The sequence below is a fragment of the Perissodus microlepis genome, chromosome 11 (assembly GCF_051167445.1).
Source record: "Perissodus microlepis isolate ML-2025 ecotype Zambia chromosome 11, ASM5116744v1, whole genome shotgun sequence".
NCBI lineage: Eukaryota > Metazoa > Chordata > Actinopteri > Cichliformes > Cichlidae > Perissodus > Perissodus microlepis.
In genome coordinates this window covers 24,975,556-24,996,213 of record NC_140471.1, presented here as the reverse complement: position 1 = coordinate 24,996,213, position 20,658 = coordinate 24,975,556, and the positions used below count along the sequence as shown (strand labels likewise).

At 39.7% G+C, this 20,658-nt stretch overlaps 1 protein-coding gene across 1 annotated transcript in view; it reads right to left on the bottom strand.

Annotated features, from left to right (window-relative positions):
* The window catches only part of LOC146377974 (cell adhesion molecule CEACAM5-like), a 28,245-nt gene extending 8,692 nt beyond the window's left edge, over positions 1–19,553 (bottom strand). Inside the window, exons 1-4 of the mRNA XM_084942636.1 lie at positions 19,508–19,553; positions 18,864–19,190; positions 18,319–18,597; positions 17,867–18,133 (exon numbers count right to left, since the gene is read on the bottom strand). Of these exons, the coding sequence (XP_084798762.1) occupies positions 17,867–18,133; positions 18,319–18,597; positions 18,864–19,190; positions 19,508–19,553 (919 nt within the window). The remainder of the gene's footprint in view (positions 1–17,866; positions 18,134–18,318; positions 18,598–18,863; positions 19,191–19,507) is intronic.
* Positions 19,554–20,658: the final 1,105 nt, after the last annotated feature.

Below are 20,658 nucleotides of genomic sequence, written 5' to 3'. Positions count from 1 at the left end.
AGCACCAAATCACAACAAAAGTCGCCTCAAGGCGCTTCATAGATACAGAGAAAAACCCAACAATCATATGACCTCCTATGAGCAAGAACTTTGGCGACAGTGGGAAGGAAAAACTCCCTTTTAACAGGAAGAAACCTCCGACAGAACCAGGCTCAGGGAGGGACGGTTGGGTCGCAGCAGATAATGAGATTAAAAACACCAAATAAAACCTAAGAGTTGAATTAAACTCTTCACATGTGGGTTAATTCTCTCCGGACTAACAAAAGGATTAATGGCCAACACTAAAAGTAATGTAAGTCATATAATCTACTATTAGGGTTTTCATGATAGTAGAATTTCAAACCCCATATTGATACCTTGAAAATACACACAATACCACAATCCTTAAACAACAATTGTCAAAATGTCATACCTCAAAAAGCTTCAGCTGTTAGTGAGGGGAGGAGCTGTGTGCTTGTCTGAGTTGTGTTAAGTTGTATTTCTTACTTTTTATATGACATTTTCACACAATTGACTTTTAAGGTCAAGATATGATATTTAAAGGTGCCTGATATTAATTTGTGGAAACAGTTTACCAGTTCAAGACTCAAGTATAACGCAGACACTTAAGCTGAATTCATTTTTTTGTTTCTACATTTTTTGAATACAACCAATAACCTAAAAATTTCAAAGAAGATGATTTTTATTTTTGACTTTTGTTTATTTACAACTTTTTGTGGTGCTACTTCTATGTGGAGGTTAATGCAAATGCAAATTTGGAGCCATGTGTTATGGTATTACGACATAAATGATTTTAGAGAAAAAGATCCCATCTAAAGTATCAGGATCTGAATGGCAAGTTTTAACTATGTACAGGTGTTTAAGTGACATAAAGTTTGTATGATTTTTAATTTGAGAGTTTAGTCTGAGGTCACATTACAAAAAATGAAATAAATAAGAGAGTATGTTATTTAGGACCACATATGAAAACAGACCAATTTCTGTAACACAGTGTTGTTTTACAGGAAGGGGTTAACTCGTTGCTGACTCCTTAGTTGGGGTGAGCATGGTCTACCTTCTTACATCAAATTCATTACCCATCAAATTCAGTATCGATGCACAGTAAGTCAAGACAGGACAATCCCAGATAATTGATTTCTATGAACTGGTGGTAGTGTGGACCTGGGGCAGCCAAGATATCCAAGTATGCATTTCAAATCACACGTGGCAATGGTGGCGGTGCTCTAAACTAAGTAAAGTTTTAAAATACTCTGTTTGTCTATCACCAGCTACACTTTTAATGTTGTTTTAGAATATTCACATATCTGGTCAGTTTGTTAAAATACAGCCAATTTGTCAACTGCTGAGGGCATCGGCCACCGGCAGGTAGTCTGGTGGGCCTTGCGGCTATGTTAGCATAACATAAACACAGTGAAGCAGGAGAATGAATGCCAACTTTTTTCCCTCTCAATAAAAGTTAACGTGAGGATTAAACTTCAGTCAGGAGAAGAACTGAGAAGAACCAATCAACAATACGAGGTCAGTCATTAATATACTGCAACAACATGGGAATAGAGCAGTTACAAGAGAATTCAATATTAATGAATCAATGGTACAGAAGTAGAGGAAGCAAGAAGAATGAGTTGAGTAAAATTTGACCTGACTGTTTTGTTTCGCTTAGTGCGCCTTATACTCCGGTGCGCCTTATGCTCCGAAAAATAGTGACACAAAAGTTTCAACTTCATTGCACACACACAGTTGGGCAGAGACAACCAGTTCTTACATCTCTCAGAGAGGGGAGAACTCTTTACTTAACACTGCAAGAGGAGATAAAGGTTGTTAAACTCGCTCTCCCTTTGGGGCCCTGTATTTAAAGAAGAGGGCTGTGCTTTTCATTTTTCAGTGATGGCTGTCAGTGCCCTGCTGAACATCTCTCTCCCAGGATTAAAGGTGTTAACTACTGCTCACTGTATCTGTAGATTTGCTAATTAAATTTCCATAACAATGATGTTTGGAATACAGTTGAATAAATATTTTGAAAAAGATAGGATTGTGGGGATAGGTGGGGCTCCTACTTCGGCTGGAGCTGGAGTTATTCTGTGCCTTTATGTTGCACAGCTGCCTTTTCTTCTCTCATTCTATCCCCCTCTCTCTCCTGTTGCTACTTCAGTCATGAAACTGATCAATGATCAGCTGATCGGCTTTTCTGCCGCAAGTCCTGTCTCTCTTGTTTGTTTATCGCCCACTTTGCGCCAGAAAGAGGAAACCAGCAGATGTTGCGCTAAACAACACCAGCACGTTTAAGCTTGCTAAGCTGTTGTTAGAATTTATTTAATATTACTTTCTAGTATCAGCTGATGTTCTTTCTGCCGCAAAATGGGCGATAAACAAATCGCGTTCCTTTTCACCTAAACACAGATGTATTGTAATTGGTCCAGCCCAAAGTTGATAATGACCAATTGGCTAATCCACCACCTTTCATTGTTTATGCCGTTACAAAAACAAACAAACAAACATAAAAATGAAAAATCACCATCGGCCCACTAGGCAAATGCCCGGTATGCCCAATGGCCAGTCCAGCTGTGCGGTCAGCTGGTGGGTAACAGGCATCTCCGAAAACGTTACAGCACTTTTGCAAACATGTGATGTCTTGATAAATCGAGCAGATATTTGAAGTTTACACAGCCCCATTCTCGCCTGAAAATATCTTAAAAGTCTATTTTGTGATCCAGAAAGAGTAATATTTCAAACTCCGCCACTCTGCGCTCCTCCGCCACTGCCTCGTTTGAGGTTTGGACGAAATGCATTCTGGGATATTGCATTTCTTCATTTCGAGCTGATTGGAAACCAGATTTTTTTGCATCCAAGTCTGTGATTGGTTGGTTTTGTGGAGCAAATATAACAGTGTACAGAAAGAGTTGAACGCACACAGGCAGAAATGTTGAGAGCGCAAGCAACACATTGCGAGCAAGCGCAAATGCAAAAACTGAGCAAGAGGGGCTGCTATTGTGTGTATATGGTGTCAGATTATAATATTATTTTATGCCATGTTAGACCCTTAATTAAAGATGGTGAATTATTATGTAGTTTTAGTTTGCATTATTCTCCTGAATTAGAAGAAGGTGATAACTATTGCATTTGTTAAGCTGATTTGCATTACATTAGACTGCTGGTTGATTGTGAATGAATGATATTGTTTTATGATGCATTATACTGCTGAGTTATAAGAAATACTGTTCGCAGGAAGTCATCGCCTTATTTGTCTGATTAGAAGAGAACAGAACATACTGGAGTTTTCTGCCCCATCTCAGCAGGAGCAGATAAACAGGGAGCCAAGGTTGTAGCTTAGGCACTGTGTGAGAGAAAGAATGTGAATGTTTAGGCTTTTATGATTAGGTGGGGGCCACTAGAGGCTATAAGAGTTTGATCAATGCTCCACCATTTTGAGATCTGATGCTGTCTGCGTACGGTGTCCATCTCCCACGCGTGTGATCATTAAAATCATCGTTTGACTCAACCCGGCCGGACCAGTGTTGTTATTGTGGTTTTTCCTCTTGTATCCATCCCCAATATTTGAATCCGTAACAGTTTTGGGGGCTCGTCCTGTGGTATTGGGGTGGAATTTTGGAGGTTTGGACGGTCCGAGGTTGTCGAACGGACAGGCACAAGCCAGTGGTCTGACGTGAGTGGGCATAAGCCGGCTTATACAAAGGTAAGGCACTACCTGTTGAATTATTTCCAAAGTGTGCCAAATTGGACATGACAAAATTAAAGTCTACTCACTGAAATTACTGGTAAATGTCTGTTTTGAGTTTGATGAAAAAAAAATCTCATGAGTTGAAGCAGTTAGAGTCTGCTAAGAAATAAATGCAGTTAGAGTCTGCTAAGAAATAAATGCAGTTGGAGTCTGCTAAGAAATAAATGCAGTTGGAGTCTGCTGAGAAATAAATGCAGTTAGAGTCTGCTAAGAAATTGGGTTGGAGTCCCAAGTAGTTTGATAGGGAATTGGTCATTTTGTGGGTCGGAGTCCCAATTGGTCATAAGAGTGGACCTGAGTGGTCATTTTGTGGGTTGGAGTCCCCATTGACCACTGGGTTGCACCTGCCTCAGTCAGACTCTTGTGTTGGGGTGCTGACTGTTGTTTCAAAGTGTTATAAATTATTATAGGACGGCAGTTGGAGTCTGCTAAGAAGCGCACAGCTCGGAGGTTACGCTCCCTCCTGGCCGTGGACGCGCGACCTTGACCTGTCGGCGAACAGGGTTAGTTCAGTTTGGCTTAACTGTGGGGTACGGGGCATCCTGGAATAAGCTAGGAGTTAGAGTCTCCTTACCGTTTGTAACGGTATCTGCGCTTTTTTGGACACTGTTAAATTGAGTTAGGGACTTTAGAGATTAGGCCAGATACAGTTAGAGTCTGATACTGGTTAATTGATTACAAAAAAGTTGGACTTTCTTCGGTTGGACCCGTTAACTTAAATTTGTCAAAATTGTGTAGGCGCTAAAGCTGTCAGGCCTGACAGTGGTTGTAAATATAAGACGTCTTTGTAATATAAAATAACAGAGCTGTGTGTGAGACTGTGTGTGACGACAGCGCGCTGCAGCGCTGCGAGCTATTTTTAGACGGTGTGTGAACATGCAAATGAGGTGGCTGCTGTGAAGCGCACAGAGGACTTTTGCTTCCGGTTTAGCGTGTTTTTTTGAGTTTTATAATTATGATTTGCAAATACTGTTAAAGACTTGTAAATAAGACGCTGATTTTGCTGATTATAATATTACAAATAAGGTTTTGAATGACTAGGGTGAATGTTTGATGTTTGGCTGGGTTTTGATATAGAAAAGACAAATCGTGCATGATTTAGACCGACACTTCAGTCGGCAGAGTAAGACTGAGTGATAAATACAGCTGTGATTTGTTTCAGTTTTGTGGTAGGAAGCAGGATTTATAAGATTTTTAAAGTGTCCCTTGGTTCAGCTCAATAATATAAGCGGTTACATTTGATTTACTGTTGGTTTTATCATAATATAGGGTGTGATCAAGCACGAATTTCAGCTGTGTGTGTGACAGGAACTCTGCATGCCCATAAAAGGCAACGGCCGGACTGTGAGAAGTATGCACCCAGAGAGAGAGAGAGTAAAATCTAGTCAGATGAAGTGAATCAGGAGGTTTTTAGAAAAGAAATAGTAAGTGAAGGTTTTTAGAAAAGAAATAGTACGTGAAGGTTTTCAGAAAGGAAATGGTAAGTGAATGTTTTCAGAAAAGAAATACTAAGTAAATGTTTTAGTGTGTTAATACAGGTGGATTTCTCCCAACCTGGAAACCTGAGTACAGCGGCAAAAGCATAAACAGAATTGGGACGACAGACAGGCCAAGCTTTGGCTCAAAAGTTTACAGCTTGACCTCACTCTATCCCCACCCGGAAAAGAAGCTTAAAGGACATCTTCTCCTCCAGTTATCGGTTACCATCACTGGAAATTTTCAGGCAAGTTTTTGACTGAATTGTTATTGGCACCATGTGTCCCTGAATCTCACAAGCAAGCTCTAACTCCTGGCTGAAGACATGAAATGCTGTTATTTAGGGGGGGAATCAAAATTTGGGAAACAAAATAAAAACACACACACAACCAGAGAAATGTATGAGAAAGGCACGTGTTAGAGAAATGCCTTGTTTGAGAAAAAACTTAAATTAACCCACCCACAAACGCACACACACGCAATGAAGAAACAGCTTACATTCATGAACACGTGAAGATTTTCCAGCAAGGTTAAAGCAGCGAAATTTAACATACACCTGTTGTTAAATGATAAAGTTTATCCACTACTAACAAATAAACTCTCTGGGTTGCAGGACAACAACTTAACTTCAAAAAAAAAAAAAGAGAGACACTGGTCTGACCAACCAGTGACGACACGACAAATTTAGTGGTTAAAAGATTCAAATTGTGACATGTTTTCTGCTGATTGATTAATACAAGTGATTACTGAATGAAGGAAAATTCCTTTTATGGGCTTTTAAACATGATCTTAACAATTTTAACATGTACCTGTGTTGTCCTGTCAGCTTGGTGGGTTATGAGTTGATTATATAGTGAGAAAAAACAAAAAAAAGGGGGAGAGAAGGCTGACACAGGGCCTGGCTCCGTTGTTTCTCCCCTCCGAATAACACAGCCAACACAACATCATTTTCCTGTTCGTCTGTTTTTGTTTTGTTTTTGTTTTGTTTTTGTTTTTTCTCTTTATGCTTGATTACAGGCTGCTTTGCCGAGGCTGACCTGGACTCCTGCTCTCCCCTCTACCATCTTTGCTCACTCCTCTACCATCTTTGATGTGACCCTGACCAAATGCTACAGCAGCTGGACCCACAACAACAACCTGAAAATGTCAACAGAGCTGCAGGAAAACGATCTCATGCAGCGGAGACGGAGAGCGTTAAATCCAAGGCCCGTTTCACTACACAGGGGAGATTTCCAGACAGCTTCAGCTAACAGAGCTCTGACGAGACGCCCATTAAGCCCAGATGAAAAGTGAGGCCGAGCAGAAGAATGCTGACCTTAACAACTCTGCATTAAAACTGTGCAGGACAGTGACGGACCAACACGGATGACCGGGCAGCAAAAAGGGTGTGCCAGAGACAGGAGGAGTAACTGAGGTCAGGAGGCACCTCAGAATGGACAAAAGCACAAGAAGAAAATAAGCTGAAGGCACAGGTGTCGGGGCTCGGCCAGGAGCTGACCTCTGAGAAGAGCCGGACAGCAGAGCTGCAGAAGGCCGTGGAGCAAAGCAAGGAAAACATCAATGGACTTTAATCTGACGTGTACGGAAAAGACTCTGAGGTTTCTGCCCTCAGTAAGAGCTCAAGGCATCAGAGCAAAAACTGAGCATGGCTCAGGAGGAGCTGGCTGCTAATCGAACCCATCAGTCAGGCTTAGAGTCCCAGACACAGGACTTGAAACCAGGCTGGAGCTTGCTGGAGCAGGAGATTGCCAAACCTGACAAGAAGCTCCTACAGCAGGAGCAAGCCCTGAAGGAGCTACAGAAGCAAAAGGGTCAAGTTAAGGAGGAGCTGGACAAGGAGAAGATGCAGGGCACTGGAGAAAAGGACTGCCTCAATTGGGGCCAGAACCAGTATGGACAGAACTTTGAGCAGCAGCACCAATGGATGCAAACAGACTGAAATGGAGGAGGGCAGGACCCCAGGGCACGCCTCAGGCCGTGGTTTACCCAGAACACCAGAACAGGAAAGTGATGAACACAAACACACACAAACACACACAAACACACACACATCTACATGCACTGACTCAGAATGAAGAGAAACACACATATGAACACATATGCACTCGTTGATTCACTGACACACACACACACACACACACGCGCTGAGTCAATTGAGTGAGAAATGACGCACACACACACGCACACAAATCGAGATGCTGATTCAATTCACTGAGAAGTGATCCACACACACACATGCACACGCTTGTGCAATGAAGAGTGATACGCACACACACACGCTGCTGCAATGAAGAATGCTTTACTAACAAATGCTTATGCTGACACGCAAAATGCTGCACACAAACATCCAAATACAGAATCTGTTACAACAACAAGAAGCCATTGATTGTTTATTGGTTAAATGCATTTCATGTCACCCAGAGGGCATTTGTGTAGGTTTAGGGGACAAGGTCTAAAGCAGTTTGGTTATGAAAACAATGTCTGTGCGTGATGTCTGTCTATGGCTCAAGGCCTCGACTGAATTGTTTACTGTGCTTCACACAGCATGATAAGGAGCAGTGGTACAGAGTGAAAATGATGAATTAACGGTGTGAGTTTTATTTCGGAGCGCCACATTTTTGATGGAGATTTAATTGAAGGAGGAACACACTGAGAAAAAAAAAAAAAAAGGGGCCACCCCTTGAATTTACGTAAGCATCTCGCGTGTGTTAACACAATTGCCTCAGGCTTTAAAGCTCTGTACGAAATTCAACAACTCAATTTGTTCTCATTGAGATGACACGATACGATCTAATAAGAGTGGTTAGCTGCTGAACTCACGGAATCCACAACACCGCATAAGATTTCAAACTACAGGAAAATCACTGGAGTTATAAGAGGCAGACAACGACACACACACCCCATGCATGCTATTGCTATTTATTGTGAATTAACCTGTCAAGGGCAAGAACAAAATAATTCTGCATCAAATACAGGAAATCATAGCTTTCCTGTATTTCCTACATTGTTGGCATGCTGGTTGGTGCTGTTGCTCCACATTAAGAAGGTCTTGGGTGCAGGTCCACAGTCTGGCTAGTTTGCAGTGGTTTCTCTCTGGGTATTCTGGTTTCCTGCCACAGTGAAAAGTCATGCAGCTATTAGAGCTAGGTTAATTGATGATTCTAAATTATCCATGAATGTGAGTGTGAATGGCTGTTTGTTTCTATCTGATAGACTGGTCAGCTGTCCGGGGTGTACCCTGCCTGGCAACCTATCACTTCAGGGTTATTTCCCAGCCCTGGTGCAACCAGGAGAAAGATAGGAGGATGGTAGTTGTTGTAGACCCATTCAATTTTTATGGTAACCAGGATCTAGACTTTGTTGAACCGCATGCAATATGTAGACAACATGTAGTATTTAAGTGACCAAGAAGAATTTGAATAAAAGTTATTGAATAGTGTTGAAATAAACTGACAGAATTGAAGGATCAAAATATTCCAGGAGCTCAACTTACTCCATCTGAACATGTTTCAATCGTGTTTTATGAACACAAAATGCACAGGTTTACTGAATATGAAAAGGTTGTGTTGATTTAACTCAGTTGTTTAAGTTTCTGTCGGAGCAAAACATTTGTGTGCAACCAGTGTCCATTATTGAATCAAGTAAATCCAACACGTTTTTTGTCAGGGCAAAAAGGAGTTACGGTCCCTGTATTCCTACACAATAATTGTCCCAGGAGGGAGAAAAACTTTCTGGTGAATTTTAGTTGATTTTTGGGTTTTGCTTAACACTAGGTTGATTTTATCAGTGAGGTTTGGATTGTTTTCTTTCTCTAAGAGAGAGAAAGATGGTTTTATGCTTGGACATGTTTGCAATGGGCCCCAGTATTTGTTATTATAAGAGTATTTTATTGGTTACGTTTGTTTTTGCTTTTGTTACAGTGCACTGAAATAAGAACATCTGAGAGGTGTGATCCACCGGTGGTAATATTTTGGTATTTTGTGAGTTCCTGATTTAACAAATCAGCTCTTTAATCCAGGCCTGAGAGATTGAACTTTAAAGCGCTATAAAATATTCTTACTGAAAACAGTCGCCAAGTGTTTTTCTCCATGATTATAATGGGCTTGGGAGAAATTCACTTATATGGGACATTGATCACATGAGAAGTCCTGAGCCTAAAAGGATTGCAGCGAGTCAATCCAGTCAAAAAACAAGGAACTGTTTTCCTTTAAAATGATGACGTCATCTTGCTGGTGAGGGAGGCTCGAATAGGTTGCGCGTGAGACTCCATTCTCAGCAACTTCTGGTATGAATGTGTGTGGATGTATGCATGTGGCTGGACTGTGATGGACTGACGACTAAAAGTTTTAACTGATTTGATACTGAGACAAAAACGGTGCCGACTTTAGGATTAGTAAATGTCCACAAACAATTCACCCAGCCTACAAAAAAAAAAAAAGGTGGATGTTTTGTCTTGCTTTGATTTGTTTTTACAAGAACAGAAGGATGACAGAGACTAAAGGGGGAGGCTGTATCTTCACATGAGCGTGAACTGCAGACTTAACCCTTTGGTGGCTAATTTTGAGTTACTGATGTTTGCATTAAGAAAATTGTGTTTTAGTAGCTGTGTTTCGATTAATGTATCACATTATATTGTTGGGAAGGTTAAATGCTAAATTGAAGAAAAGGTTTGATTTCACTCATGACTGAACATGTTATTATTAACCATAGCAGCCCACTGTAAAAAGTCAATTAACTTTTATAGAGGAAAAAAGAAAAGAAAAAAGCAAAAAAAAACAAAACAAAAAACCCTCTATTGATGTCTATGAATAACAGGGGAATGATAGGCTTGTCACATTCAAAATGGAGATATGTAAGGATAAACACTGGTCCCCATCTTTTAGGTCCTTTCATTGAAATAGTCAATAATTCAGAAAAGTAGAGATATAACCGACAGGGGCATGTGCTGAGAGGTGGTGCTGCACAGGAACAAGAGCAAAATAAAGAAAATTATTGTGTTTAGCTTTGATAAATTCAAATTAAAATGTACCATTACACTCAGAGGATCAATATGAAATCAAATATATGCTAATTTTGTATGAAGTACATGACTGGTGACTGTTCTGTCCTGAGCTTTTGTTTTTACAGCACCCACTTGACCACACCAACAGTTTCTTGCCACCAAAAGGGGGTACTTGCAAAGAATAGGGAGGAATATCATCAAAACTGGGAAAGGTAAGCCCCAAAAGGGGGTGATAACACCATAACTTTCACTTATGGTCAAATTCTCAAAATTTGATCCCCGGCTTGAAAAATTCTTCAAAACATTTAGAGACAGAGTGGAGTTTTAGATAAATATAATGTACCAAACCACATGCGGACGGAGAGTTGGAATCGATAAGATGGTGAAATAACACACAGGAAAAATATTGACCATGTTGATTATGTTGATTCCAGAGTGCAGAGATTACCTAATCTGACCAGGAAATGTTATAAAATGAATTGTCGGAACAGTCAGCGTTAAAGTCACCTTTGACAGTCCAGAGCAAGGTTATTATCGTTAATAATTCGGTCTAAACTGCTGCAAGTGAATTGGAAACAAAATTTGAATGAATTTAGGACACTTCATACTTATAACACAAGTGATGGTAAGCCATAACTTGATTAGGTAAAGCTATTAAGATAATTAGGAGCTGCCTTGACACAAAGAAAGTGGAGTCCTTCACCCTGAAAGGATGGAATGATGCTCTGCCTCTGTAGTCAAGTTCAGACATAGGCCTTAAGCAATCATGAGCCACTAATAAGCGTGACAGAATTAATAAGCTTAAATAAAGCACATTGGGTGAGCGACCCTGACAAGAGAAAATCTATGAGCACGCAATAAAGTGGATTTGTTAGAGCCCGTTTAACATTTGCCTTTCAGAAAAATAAATAAATAAATAAATTGATTTGCATTTACAGACACACACTAAAAAAATCCCATTTGACACTGATAAATCCCTGTTCAAATAGAGTACATGTAAACGAAATATCGAAAACTAGAAGTGAAAAGAAAAAAAAACATTTTCATTAACAGAAATAAAAATAAGAACAAAAAAGGAAAACTAACTAAAACTGTAATGAGCGTTCACAAAACTAACTAAAATTAACTGAAGTTATAGCAAAATGTGTTTAGTTTTCATTGAGGTGTGCGTGTCCTACAATAGTCACGGGTCAAAATGAAGTTTAGTTTCCAGATTTTTTCTTGCTGTGTCTCATTATGCCAGCAGGTGGCAGTACGTTAGTCGAGTCGTCTGTGTTGCTGCTCCGTCCACGCGCAGAATCATGTCAGGAAAAGTCGGGAGAAAGCGCCAGAGTCCAATTTGGGATTACTTTGAATATGACTGTGTTTTGGATAAAGCAAGTGTCATGTAGTGAAAAGAGACAAATTATGAGGGACACTTCTAAAGGGAAAAAATCCCACAGACCTTAAAATGCACTTGAGGAGCTCACACAAGAAGGCTGACCTGGCTTACCTTGAAAAGGTAAGGGGGAGCACACTCCCCCTCCTCAGAGAGCTCCCCCCACTCAACCCTCATCCCCAGAAAACAGAAGCTAACCCCAGGCAAGGCAGCGTGATGCATCCCAAGACAACAGGACTGGGACATCTACATAACTGTGTGAGTCAATTGCCTACAAAAAGATTATCAATTCACTTGAACCAAAATTGCGAACACCCAGTGCTGCAAGAGTTAATAGTCTCAATACCCAAGGATAAGCAGAAGAGCATGACTGATATGATGAAACTGGGATTTTGTTACACTTAATTATTGCAAACACAACTAAAACTATAACGGAAACTAATCAAAACTAAACTGAAACTAAGGATTTTCAAAAAATAAAAACTAGACTGAACTAGCAAACAATTGGTAAAAACTAATTACAACTGATATAAAATTGAAAATCTGAAGTCGAAACTAAATCATAGTCAAAACTAATGAAAATTGCAAATCTATTAGAACCCTGATCCAGACTAAGATGGCGTTGGACATCTTCAGGGCGGAAAAGGGTTGGTGTGACCAAGGTGTGGTTTGGCTTGTTGTATGTATATTTCGAGATGATATGGCTCTGGATGGACCAGTTACCAGGGCATGGAAGGAGGACAGACTTATTAAATGAGGAGAAGGAATTTTCTGGGATTGAAGATCCTCTGGGTGAGTGGTTGACTAAAAGCATGCATAAAATAAAAGCTATTTTTCATTATTGATTGGTAATAGATTGATAATTGGCCACATTTACAGCTGTATTGACTTGTTGTGGACGTAGTCTACTTCATGTTTAAGCACTCTAATTAACAGATTGAAAATAGAGACATTAAAGGAAGAATATGCAGCGCCACCCTGTCAGACGCCAGTGGCGATGGGGCTCAGTGATGAATCAGGTGAGCTGGATTCATGGCTGAAGCAAAACAAAGTTTCCCCTGCTGTGGTCAGTGAGGGGAAAAACAGGGGGACATAAAATTAAAAGAGGCATGGATAAACGTTTATTTGTGAAGTTTGTAAACGGGATAAAAGGGGGTGTTTTACTGTTATTTTAGCATCAGCATTATTATTGCATCAGAATCATATAACAAGCATTGCATTAATGATTTATTGAAGCTTTTGACATTATATTAACATTTGTGTTCCGGTGATTGTCATAACCTCAGGTTAATCTTCTATTTGCAGGGGTCAGGATAATCGTATGATCTTTCATTGCAGGTGTAACCATGATCATTTTTATACATATTGCAGTTTGTTGCTCATTATAGAGTTGTGCTCAAGTTAATAAGGGTTAAGAGCTACAGTCAGCGCGATGTCTGGCTGATCTATGGACTGGAGTGACTTTAAGCATAGAAGGCCGCACGCGCTTACACAACACAAATATCATGCTTTTCTTGGCTCCGGGCGGAGCCTACTGGAGCTACGACACTGGATAGGAGAAAGTCTGATACTTTCTGAGAGATGAGGTCACTAACCTTTTCTTTTAATTTTCTAGCTCCGTTGATTTGACACATTGGAATGTGTCAAAAAAGGGGGGGAAGTTGGGTTTTAACATCAAACAAGGGTTATATGAACATTTTTATGACTACATTTGTTTTAATAACTTAGGTATGGTAAAGCTTAAGCTAATAGTGACCCAAGAGGTCTCCGGACCTTTTTTTTAGAGAACCAGTGAGAAGCATAAATCATTTTTCCATGTTTAAGCATTAATCATTGAAATGAATTGAATAGCGTTTAGAAGATAAAATGCCTGTGTTCACGAGAAGCTGAGTACCACACTGGAGAGGAAACCGTGGGACGGTAGGCGGAAGGAAACACATGAGTGGTTTTAATAATTTCTTACACACCTTGCAAATGTGCTTATAATGAGTTGGCACTTGGTCTTTTGAAGGTCATAAGCTTCGTTCGGCGTGATGGTCCAGACTGATATATTGCAGGTATTGACTTTGAGTGCAGAGGGCTAAATGCGAACACGCTTACACACACATAGGATATGATTAGAATAAGTCCCTGGGACATTCTGAATATTCTAAACCAATTCTGAATCACCAGAAGGTCAGTAGATAACAACAGTAGATTATTAGGGCTAGGCAGAGAGGTGTTTTGGTTTTCTGTCTCTTACAGAGAAAGGAACAGACACCAGACGAGGTCACAGATATACGAGGATCCTTCGCAGCAGAGGCAGACACAGTGACTGCCGAGACACCAACTGGGTCCAAGTGTCATGGCGTTTGGGCTCTGATTAGTCACCTCAAAAGGATGGATCCCATAAACACAGCAATAACCATGAATGGGTTGGCGGAGATCCAGGAACACCAGACCAACGAGGTTCGAGAGGCTCTTGGGCAAAAGGGGGACACGTTCCTGTTCCTTTTTCTGGGGGATACACAGGATACACAGGACCCGAGGATACACAGATTGTTGTTTGACATCGGGGCAGAATAATCCCCTGATCTGTGCAACGACTGAAGGGTTGTCTAACCCCTGAGGTTAAAGAAAGAAGAGCAGTGGATCACCCAACTGGAAGACACTGGTGGCTGCAGCAATAAAATAAAGGCTCCTCGGACAGAGGTTCTAGTCTGAGTACGTCTGAAGGGTATAAGGTAGCACCAAAATAAAGCTGTGGGAGAACTGGGGAGTGTCATCTGTACCTGCTACTGTTGGAATAATAGTTCTTCTTGCATCTGGACTGCGCAAACACAGAGGTCATCTCACATATGGTTCGCCCAACAGGGGGACAAAGGGCCTCAGGCGTAAGAAGAAATGAACCCGGCCGCATTGGACTACAGGGTGTAGGTGTGCTCTCTATTCTAAAGAGCACAAAAGGGGGAGTGTCAGATTATAATATTATTTTATGCCATGTTAGACCCTTAATTAAAGATGGTGAATTATTATGTAGTTTTAGTTTGCATTATTCTCCTGAATTAGAAGAAGGTGATAACTATTGCATTTGTTAAGCTGATTTGCATTACATTAGACTGCTGGTTGATTGTGAATGAATGATATTGTTTTATGATGCATTATACTGCTGAGTTATAAGAAATACTGTTCGCAGGAAGTCATCGCCTTATTTGTCTGATTAGAAGAGAACAGAACATACTGGAGTTTTCTGCCCCATCTCAGCAGGAGCAGATAAACAGGGAGCCAAGGTTGTAGCTTAGGCACTGTGTGAGAGAAAGAATGTGAATGTTTAGGCTTTTATGATTAGGTGGGGGCCACTAGAGGCTATAAGAGTTTGATCAATGCTCCACCATTTTGAGATCTGATGCTGTCTGCGTACGGTGTCCATCTCCCACGCGTGTGATCATTAAAATCATCGTTTGACTCAACCCGGCCGGACCAGTGTTGTTATTGTGGTTTTTCCTCTTGTATCCATCCCCAATATTTGAATCCGTAACAATGGATAATAGCAAACACTGAAATACATTTTTTGCATGCAGCAATGAATTTTGTTCACTTCAATTTAGCTTTTCCTCGCTCAAAATAAATTTCTGCTCAAAATGCAGGGTTTTTTTTATGTGCACTCAATTTTTTTTACGTGCACTTAGAATAGTGGCACAAAAATAACACCATATATCTCAAAGCTTCCCTTTCTGTCAAAAATTTTAGAAAAGATTGTATTTGTTCAGCTGCAATCTTTTCTATATGGTCACAATGTTCTCGAGAGGTTTCAGTCTGGTTTTAAAGCTTTTCATAGCACCGAAACTGCACTTTTAAAAGTTCTTAACGATCTTTTATTAGCCACTGAAATAGTTCTGCCTCGCTGGAACCTTTATTTCAGTTCCTCGGCGAAGTTACGGCCTGGAGGGCTAGTTCAGTGTCACAGGGGGGACTGTAGCCTATCCCAGCTGTCATAGGGTTAAAGGGGCTACACCCTGGTCAGGTCGCTAGTCAGTTACAGGGTTCTGTTACATTTTATGGTAATATTTATTCAAACTGAAGACCACTAGCCACCATATGGTCAACTTATGATTCCCAAACTGTCAACATATTATGAGCAGGGAGCTATGAAGGGCAACTCAAACAACAAAAAAAAAACTGTCATTATTTACGATAAACATGTTGATACTTTAGCTTTGCTGTTTTAGCAACAATTGTAAAATCCTGAATCACAAAGTTAACTTAACGAAATTCCACTTTTCCCAATTCTTAAGTTAGTAGCTTACTTGACCTGTTAATTGACAGGCAAACTTCCACCTTTACATGAAGTAGTAAAATCATCACAGTTAATGTGGACTTGTCCTACAGTGAAAATGTGTTCAAATTTGTTTTACAGTGAAGTGCTCAGTGGCGGTCCTAGCCTGTTTGGCGAACACTCCCTCTGGCGCCCCCCCCCTCACACACACACACACACACACACACACATAAAACATATTAAGGATTATACATTAACATAAAACTGTTGTCGGAACCATACTGAATTTCGCCAGAGAAACACACACACATATATGAAGAGAGAGAGTGTATGCATTGTATGCAAACGGCTACCAAACAGCCATCATAATTTGTCATACAATGAGAACAGGACAAATCAACAACTGACAATGACTAATTAATATTAAAATCTGTAACATAATGTATTGTTTGGAGTTTAGTCTGTTACTGTTACTATTTTTAACATTTCTTTTTGGAGCAACTGTAATCCACATTATTTTCTTTGGGATTAATAAAGTATTCTGATTCTGACTCTGATTGTTTCAGGATGACCTGCCATTATCCAATGACACATCTGCTTACCTGTATCTTTTGCTCGTTTCTCCTCCTCTTCTTTTCTATTTTTTCTAAAATGAGCACCTGATGGCTTTGAACTTTTCTTGTCCATCTTACATTGGTTTTAATTTTGCACTCCAGTATGAACACAAATCCACCAACTCGAGGATAACCACAACATAACCTAACAGACCTACACCTTAGTTCATAGATTCACTTTGTCTAGGGTTTATTTCTGGGATTTCACACAACCCAGGATTCAAATCATGAATACATAATGGGCTTGGATTTACATCATTATGAATGAAATGTGCTCTATTTGGAAGCAGCCGCCCCCCTCCCCTTTTGACAGATTATGTGTGAGACTTTAAATCATCAAACTGTAAATTATAAATTTTAAATTGTTATTGATCCCTTTACCCCGAGTCCTAAAGTGTATATTTATTTTCTTACTCTTCTTATATATATTGTTTGTTTACTTGCACTGCTGTAACTGGAGCCTCGTCGTCTCGTCTCTCTATATACTGGACTGTATGTAGCGGAGATGACAATAAAGTTTACTTTGACTTCAGCAGCGAGCAGGCGCACCAAGGGCTCTCGCGCTCACTTTTCGCGTATAGAATTTCGAAAAAACATCGGTGCAAATTATAAGTCTGTATCATGATGTCTGGTGTTTTCGTGTTTGTTGTTTTGTTTTTATTTTGTTTTATTTTGCAAGCTCCAGCCAGCCAGGGAATCCCCCGCCTCTCCTCCCTGTGCCGCAAGCAGCAGGCGCACCTCGTAAACGGAGGGCGCCCTTACTCCCAGCAAATGGGCGATAGAAAACCGATCGGTGCCTATGCCATTCCCAATATGCGCTGGCTGATGTCGGGGCAGCATGATGCCGCCCCGGGCAACCGCCCGTGTTGCCCGTATCAAAAACCGCTACTGGAAGTGCTTAATAGTTTATTTGTGCATCACTTTATTGTTTCTACAAAATAGCCTAAATAAAATCCCTTCCTTTCATCTTGAAAGGAGACTTTCATACTTTACAAACTCAAACAAAGAGAATCTATGAAAACATCCAGTAATGTTAGGCTTCTCATTATAGTTCACAATATAAGATTCTAACCAACCTTGTTATCATAACAGCCACATGGTCAACAAACAATAAGCATTACTCTTTCTTTTAAAGGGTACTTTTTTGCCTGTATTTTAAAATCTTCATTCTGTTTAAGCTTTTTCTATCAGCTTCATTTCTCTTCTGCGTAAGGAAAAATGTCCAAAGTCAAAAGTATCTGAGAGACCCTTCATGTTTAAATGAAGGGTCTCACAAATGTTCATATATATATATATATATATATATACACATATATGAAAGTATTATCTGAGTATAGAAGATTTGAGAAATATGAATTTGAATCATGAAAATGTTAAATAATAAATTACTTAAAAACAGACTTACCCAGTACAGTGATGGCTGAAGGCTGAGATGTTTGAGATCTCAGAGTTTTGCTGTTAAAGGCCTGACAGCTGTAGTTTCCACTCTGATTCATCTGAACGTTCATCAGTCTGAGATCTGATTCAGTATCAAGCAGCTGATCTCCATTCAGAAACCAGTTAAACTGGGCAGGAGGTCTGGATCCAACTGAGCAGGTGAGGCTGATGTCTGACCCTACAGCAAAGTATTCTTGTGATGGAGATAATATCAAATGTATATTTTCTGGACCATCTAAATGTAGAGGGGACAGAGACAATTTATATTAACCATATGAAAAATGTAAAGGTATATTACATTCAGTTTTTCTTGTGTACTTGTAAAATTATTTCACACAACTACATTACTCCACATCATGTCACCAGAAAAAAACTCTGATGCAGACGTTTTCAGACTGAGCATTTTCTTTAGTAACTCACAGCTGATGGAGAGGTTTACTGGATCACTGGTACCAAAACTGACAGGATTGGACACATTACATATGAATGGTCCCTGGTCAGAGCGGGTCACATTGATTACAGTCAGACCGGAGCCTCCATCAGTGAGCTGAACTCTGTCACTTGGTGTAACCTCAGAGCCGCCGTTGAACCAGAGGAAAGAGAGAGAGGATCCAGAGGCAGAGCAGGACAGAGAGACAGAACCACTGAACTCAACCAAGTCTGTGCTGCTGGAAGTTACCAACACATTGGAGACTTTCTCTGTGAAAGAAAAACAAAATTGAGTCCTCAGACCATTCTTTACAATATGCTGGTCAATACTACCTTTAAATAAGCCATTCAATTTCTTACAGCCACTTTTTAAAGTTTTTAAAATCACAATCTTAAGAATATCACAAATTATTGCAAGAATGCAGAATAACAAAAATATACTAATAATTACAGGTATTTTTACATATTTAATATAATGTAAACTTGTTTAGATATTGGAAAAACAATTACAATGTTGGATTTCAAGAGCTGCTCACCGTGTATCATCAGAGTAGTACGTCCAACATGGTTTGTGGCATCAGCTTGCGAAATGCTAACACTGTATTCTCCAATGTCATTGAGAGTGAGACTCCTGAGCTCTAAAGACCCAGTAGATGGGAAGAAAGTGATCCTGCCTTCATACCCTAGTCCAGTATTGTTTGCTGAGTTAGTTGAGAATATTATATTCGTAGAGATATTTAACTTCCAGTCCACAGTTAGAAACGGTGTTTCTGTTGGAGTCAGTGTTGTGGCGAACATCACCGTTTCTCCTACAGCTGCATTCAGAGGACCACCAGGCAACACATCAGCTCCTTCAGTGAAAACTGCAGGAGACAAATAGAAAAGTACATAAAACATATGTCAGTCAAACAAATAAAACAATCGTGGAATATATGCAATGAAATACGGCAAAGATGTGGAGTTCACATTATTTTCATTAGAGGTATGAGCTTTTTCAGATAATACCCCACATATTTCTGATCGAGTTTCAATAACGCATGGTTATTAAAACAGTTAACCAGCTGTTTCTTTCAGTGAATTGCTGCTGCTCCAAGTCCTTCACGAACATCCAAAGGAAAATATAACTTTTTGTTATATATAGACCATAAGTTCTACTGAACATCATAATATTGAGACTTACCTGCAAATTCCACAAAGATAATAAGAAGCTGTAGTAACAAAGCCATTAATTAAATATCTGTGAAGTGTGCAGTTATGAACGTTCAACTATCAAACTGATCGCGAACCTACTGACTCAGTATGGTAAATGAAACTCTACTTAACCCTTTAAACGCTATAATATTAACAAGGTGCAGTGTCAGTTGCATATGCAAGTAGAGTCATAGACTTTTTTTCTAAGCTGATGCACCAGAAAACTTGCACAATGCCTCCCTCATGTGGTGTAACTGTGTTAGTGCAAGATATAAAAATGCTGAAGTTGATATCAAGATGCTGATGTACAGTCACAGGATGTTTTTCCGATTATCTTACACAGTTTAATCAGTAGAAAACAAATCACTATGCAGTAATATATTCATGCAATGCATGTCAAAGTGCTAGTTATTTGTTTAGTTAAAGATACTCGAAAAGACACTTAGAATCTCCAAAAGTGGATTCTGTTCATCTGGACGTAGCGTTTTGTGGGAGAAACGTTTCGTCACTCATGCAAGTTACTTCTTCAATCTCAGCTGACTGCAGGTTTCTCCATTCTTATAAACAGTACATTGCATAATGACTTGTAGATTGTACTGTTTATAAGATTGGGGAAACCTGCAGTCAGCTGAGACTGAAGAAGTAACTTGCATGAGTGACGAAACGTTTCTCCCACAAAACGCTACGTCCAGATGAACAGAATCCACTTTTGGAGATTTACTTACCTGGATGATTGAACATGCATCAAGACACTTAGAATGTTTTATAACATTCCAAAATTACCTAAAACTATCAACGGATTGCAAAACATAAAATAATGTTAAAAAGATTCACTTTTTTTTGCTTTTGAATATAAAAGTCAAACTCTGAGCCACAATCCTTATAGGAATTTGTGAATACTTAAAATTCTGAGTATTTTGTGTAAATCAAATTCATATCACAAGACGATGGGACAAGGCAAAATAGTGTCTAGCATGCCCTGAGTCCAACATGAGAGGAAGAAAAAATGTCCATAGAGAAATGACTGTTTAAAAAATAAATAAAGTCACATCTACAGCCTTTTATACAGTCATTGCTACAGTGGGATTTGCAGTTTCAAAAAACAGAATAGTTTATTTTCCTTTTGAAGTAGAAAATGTC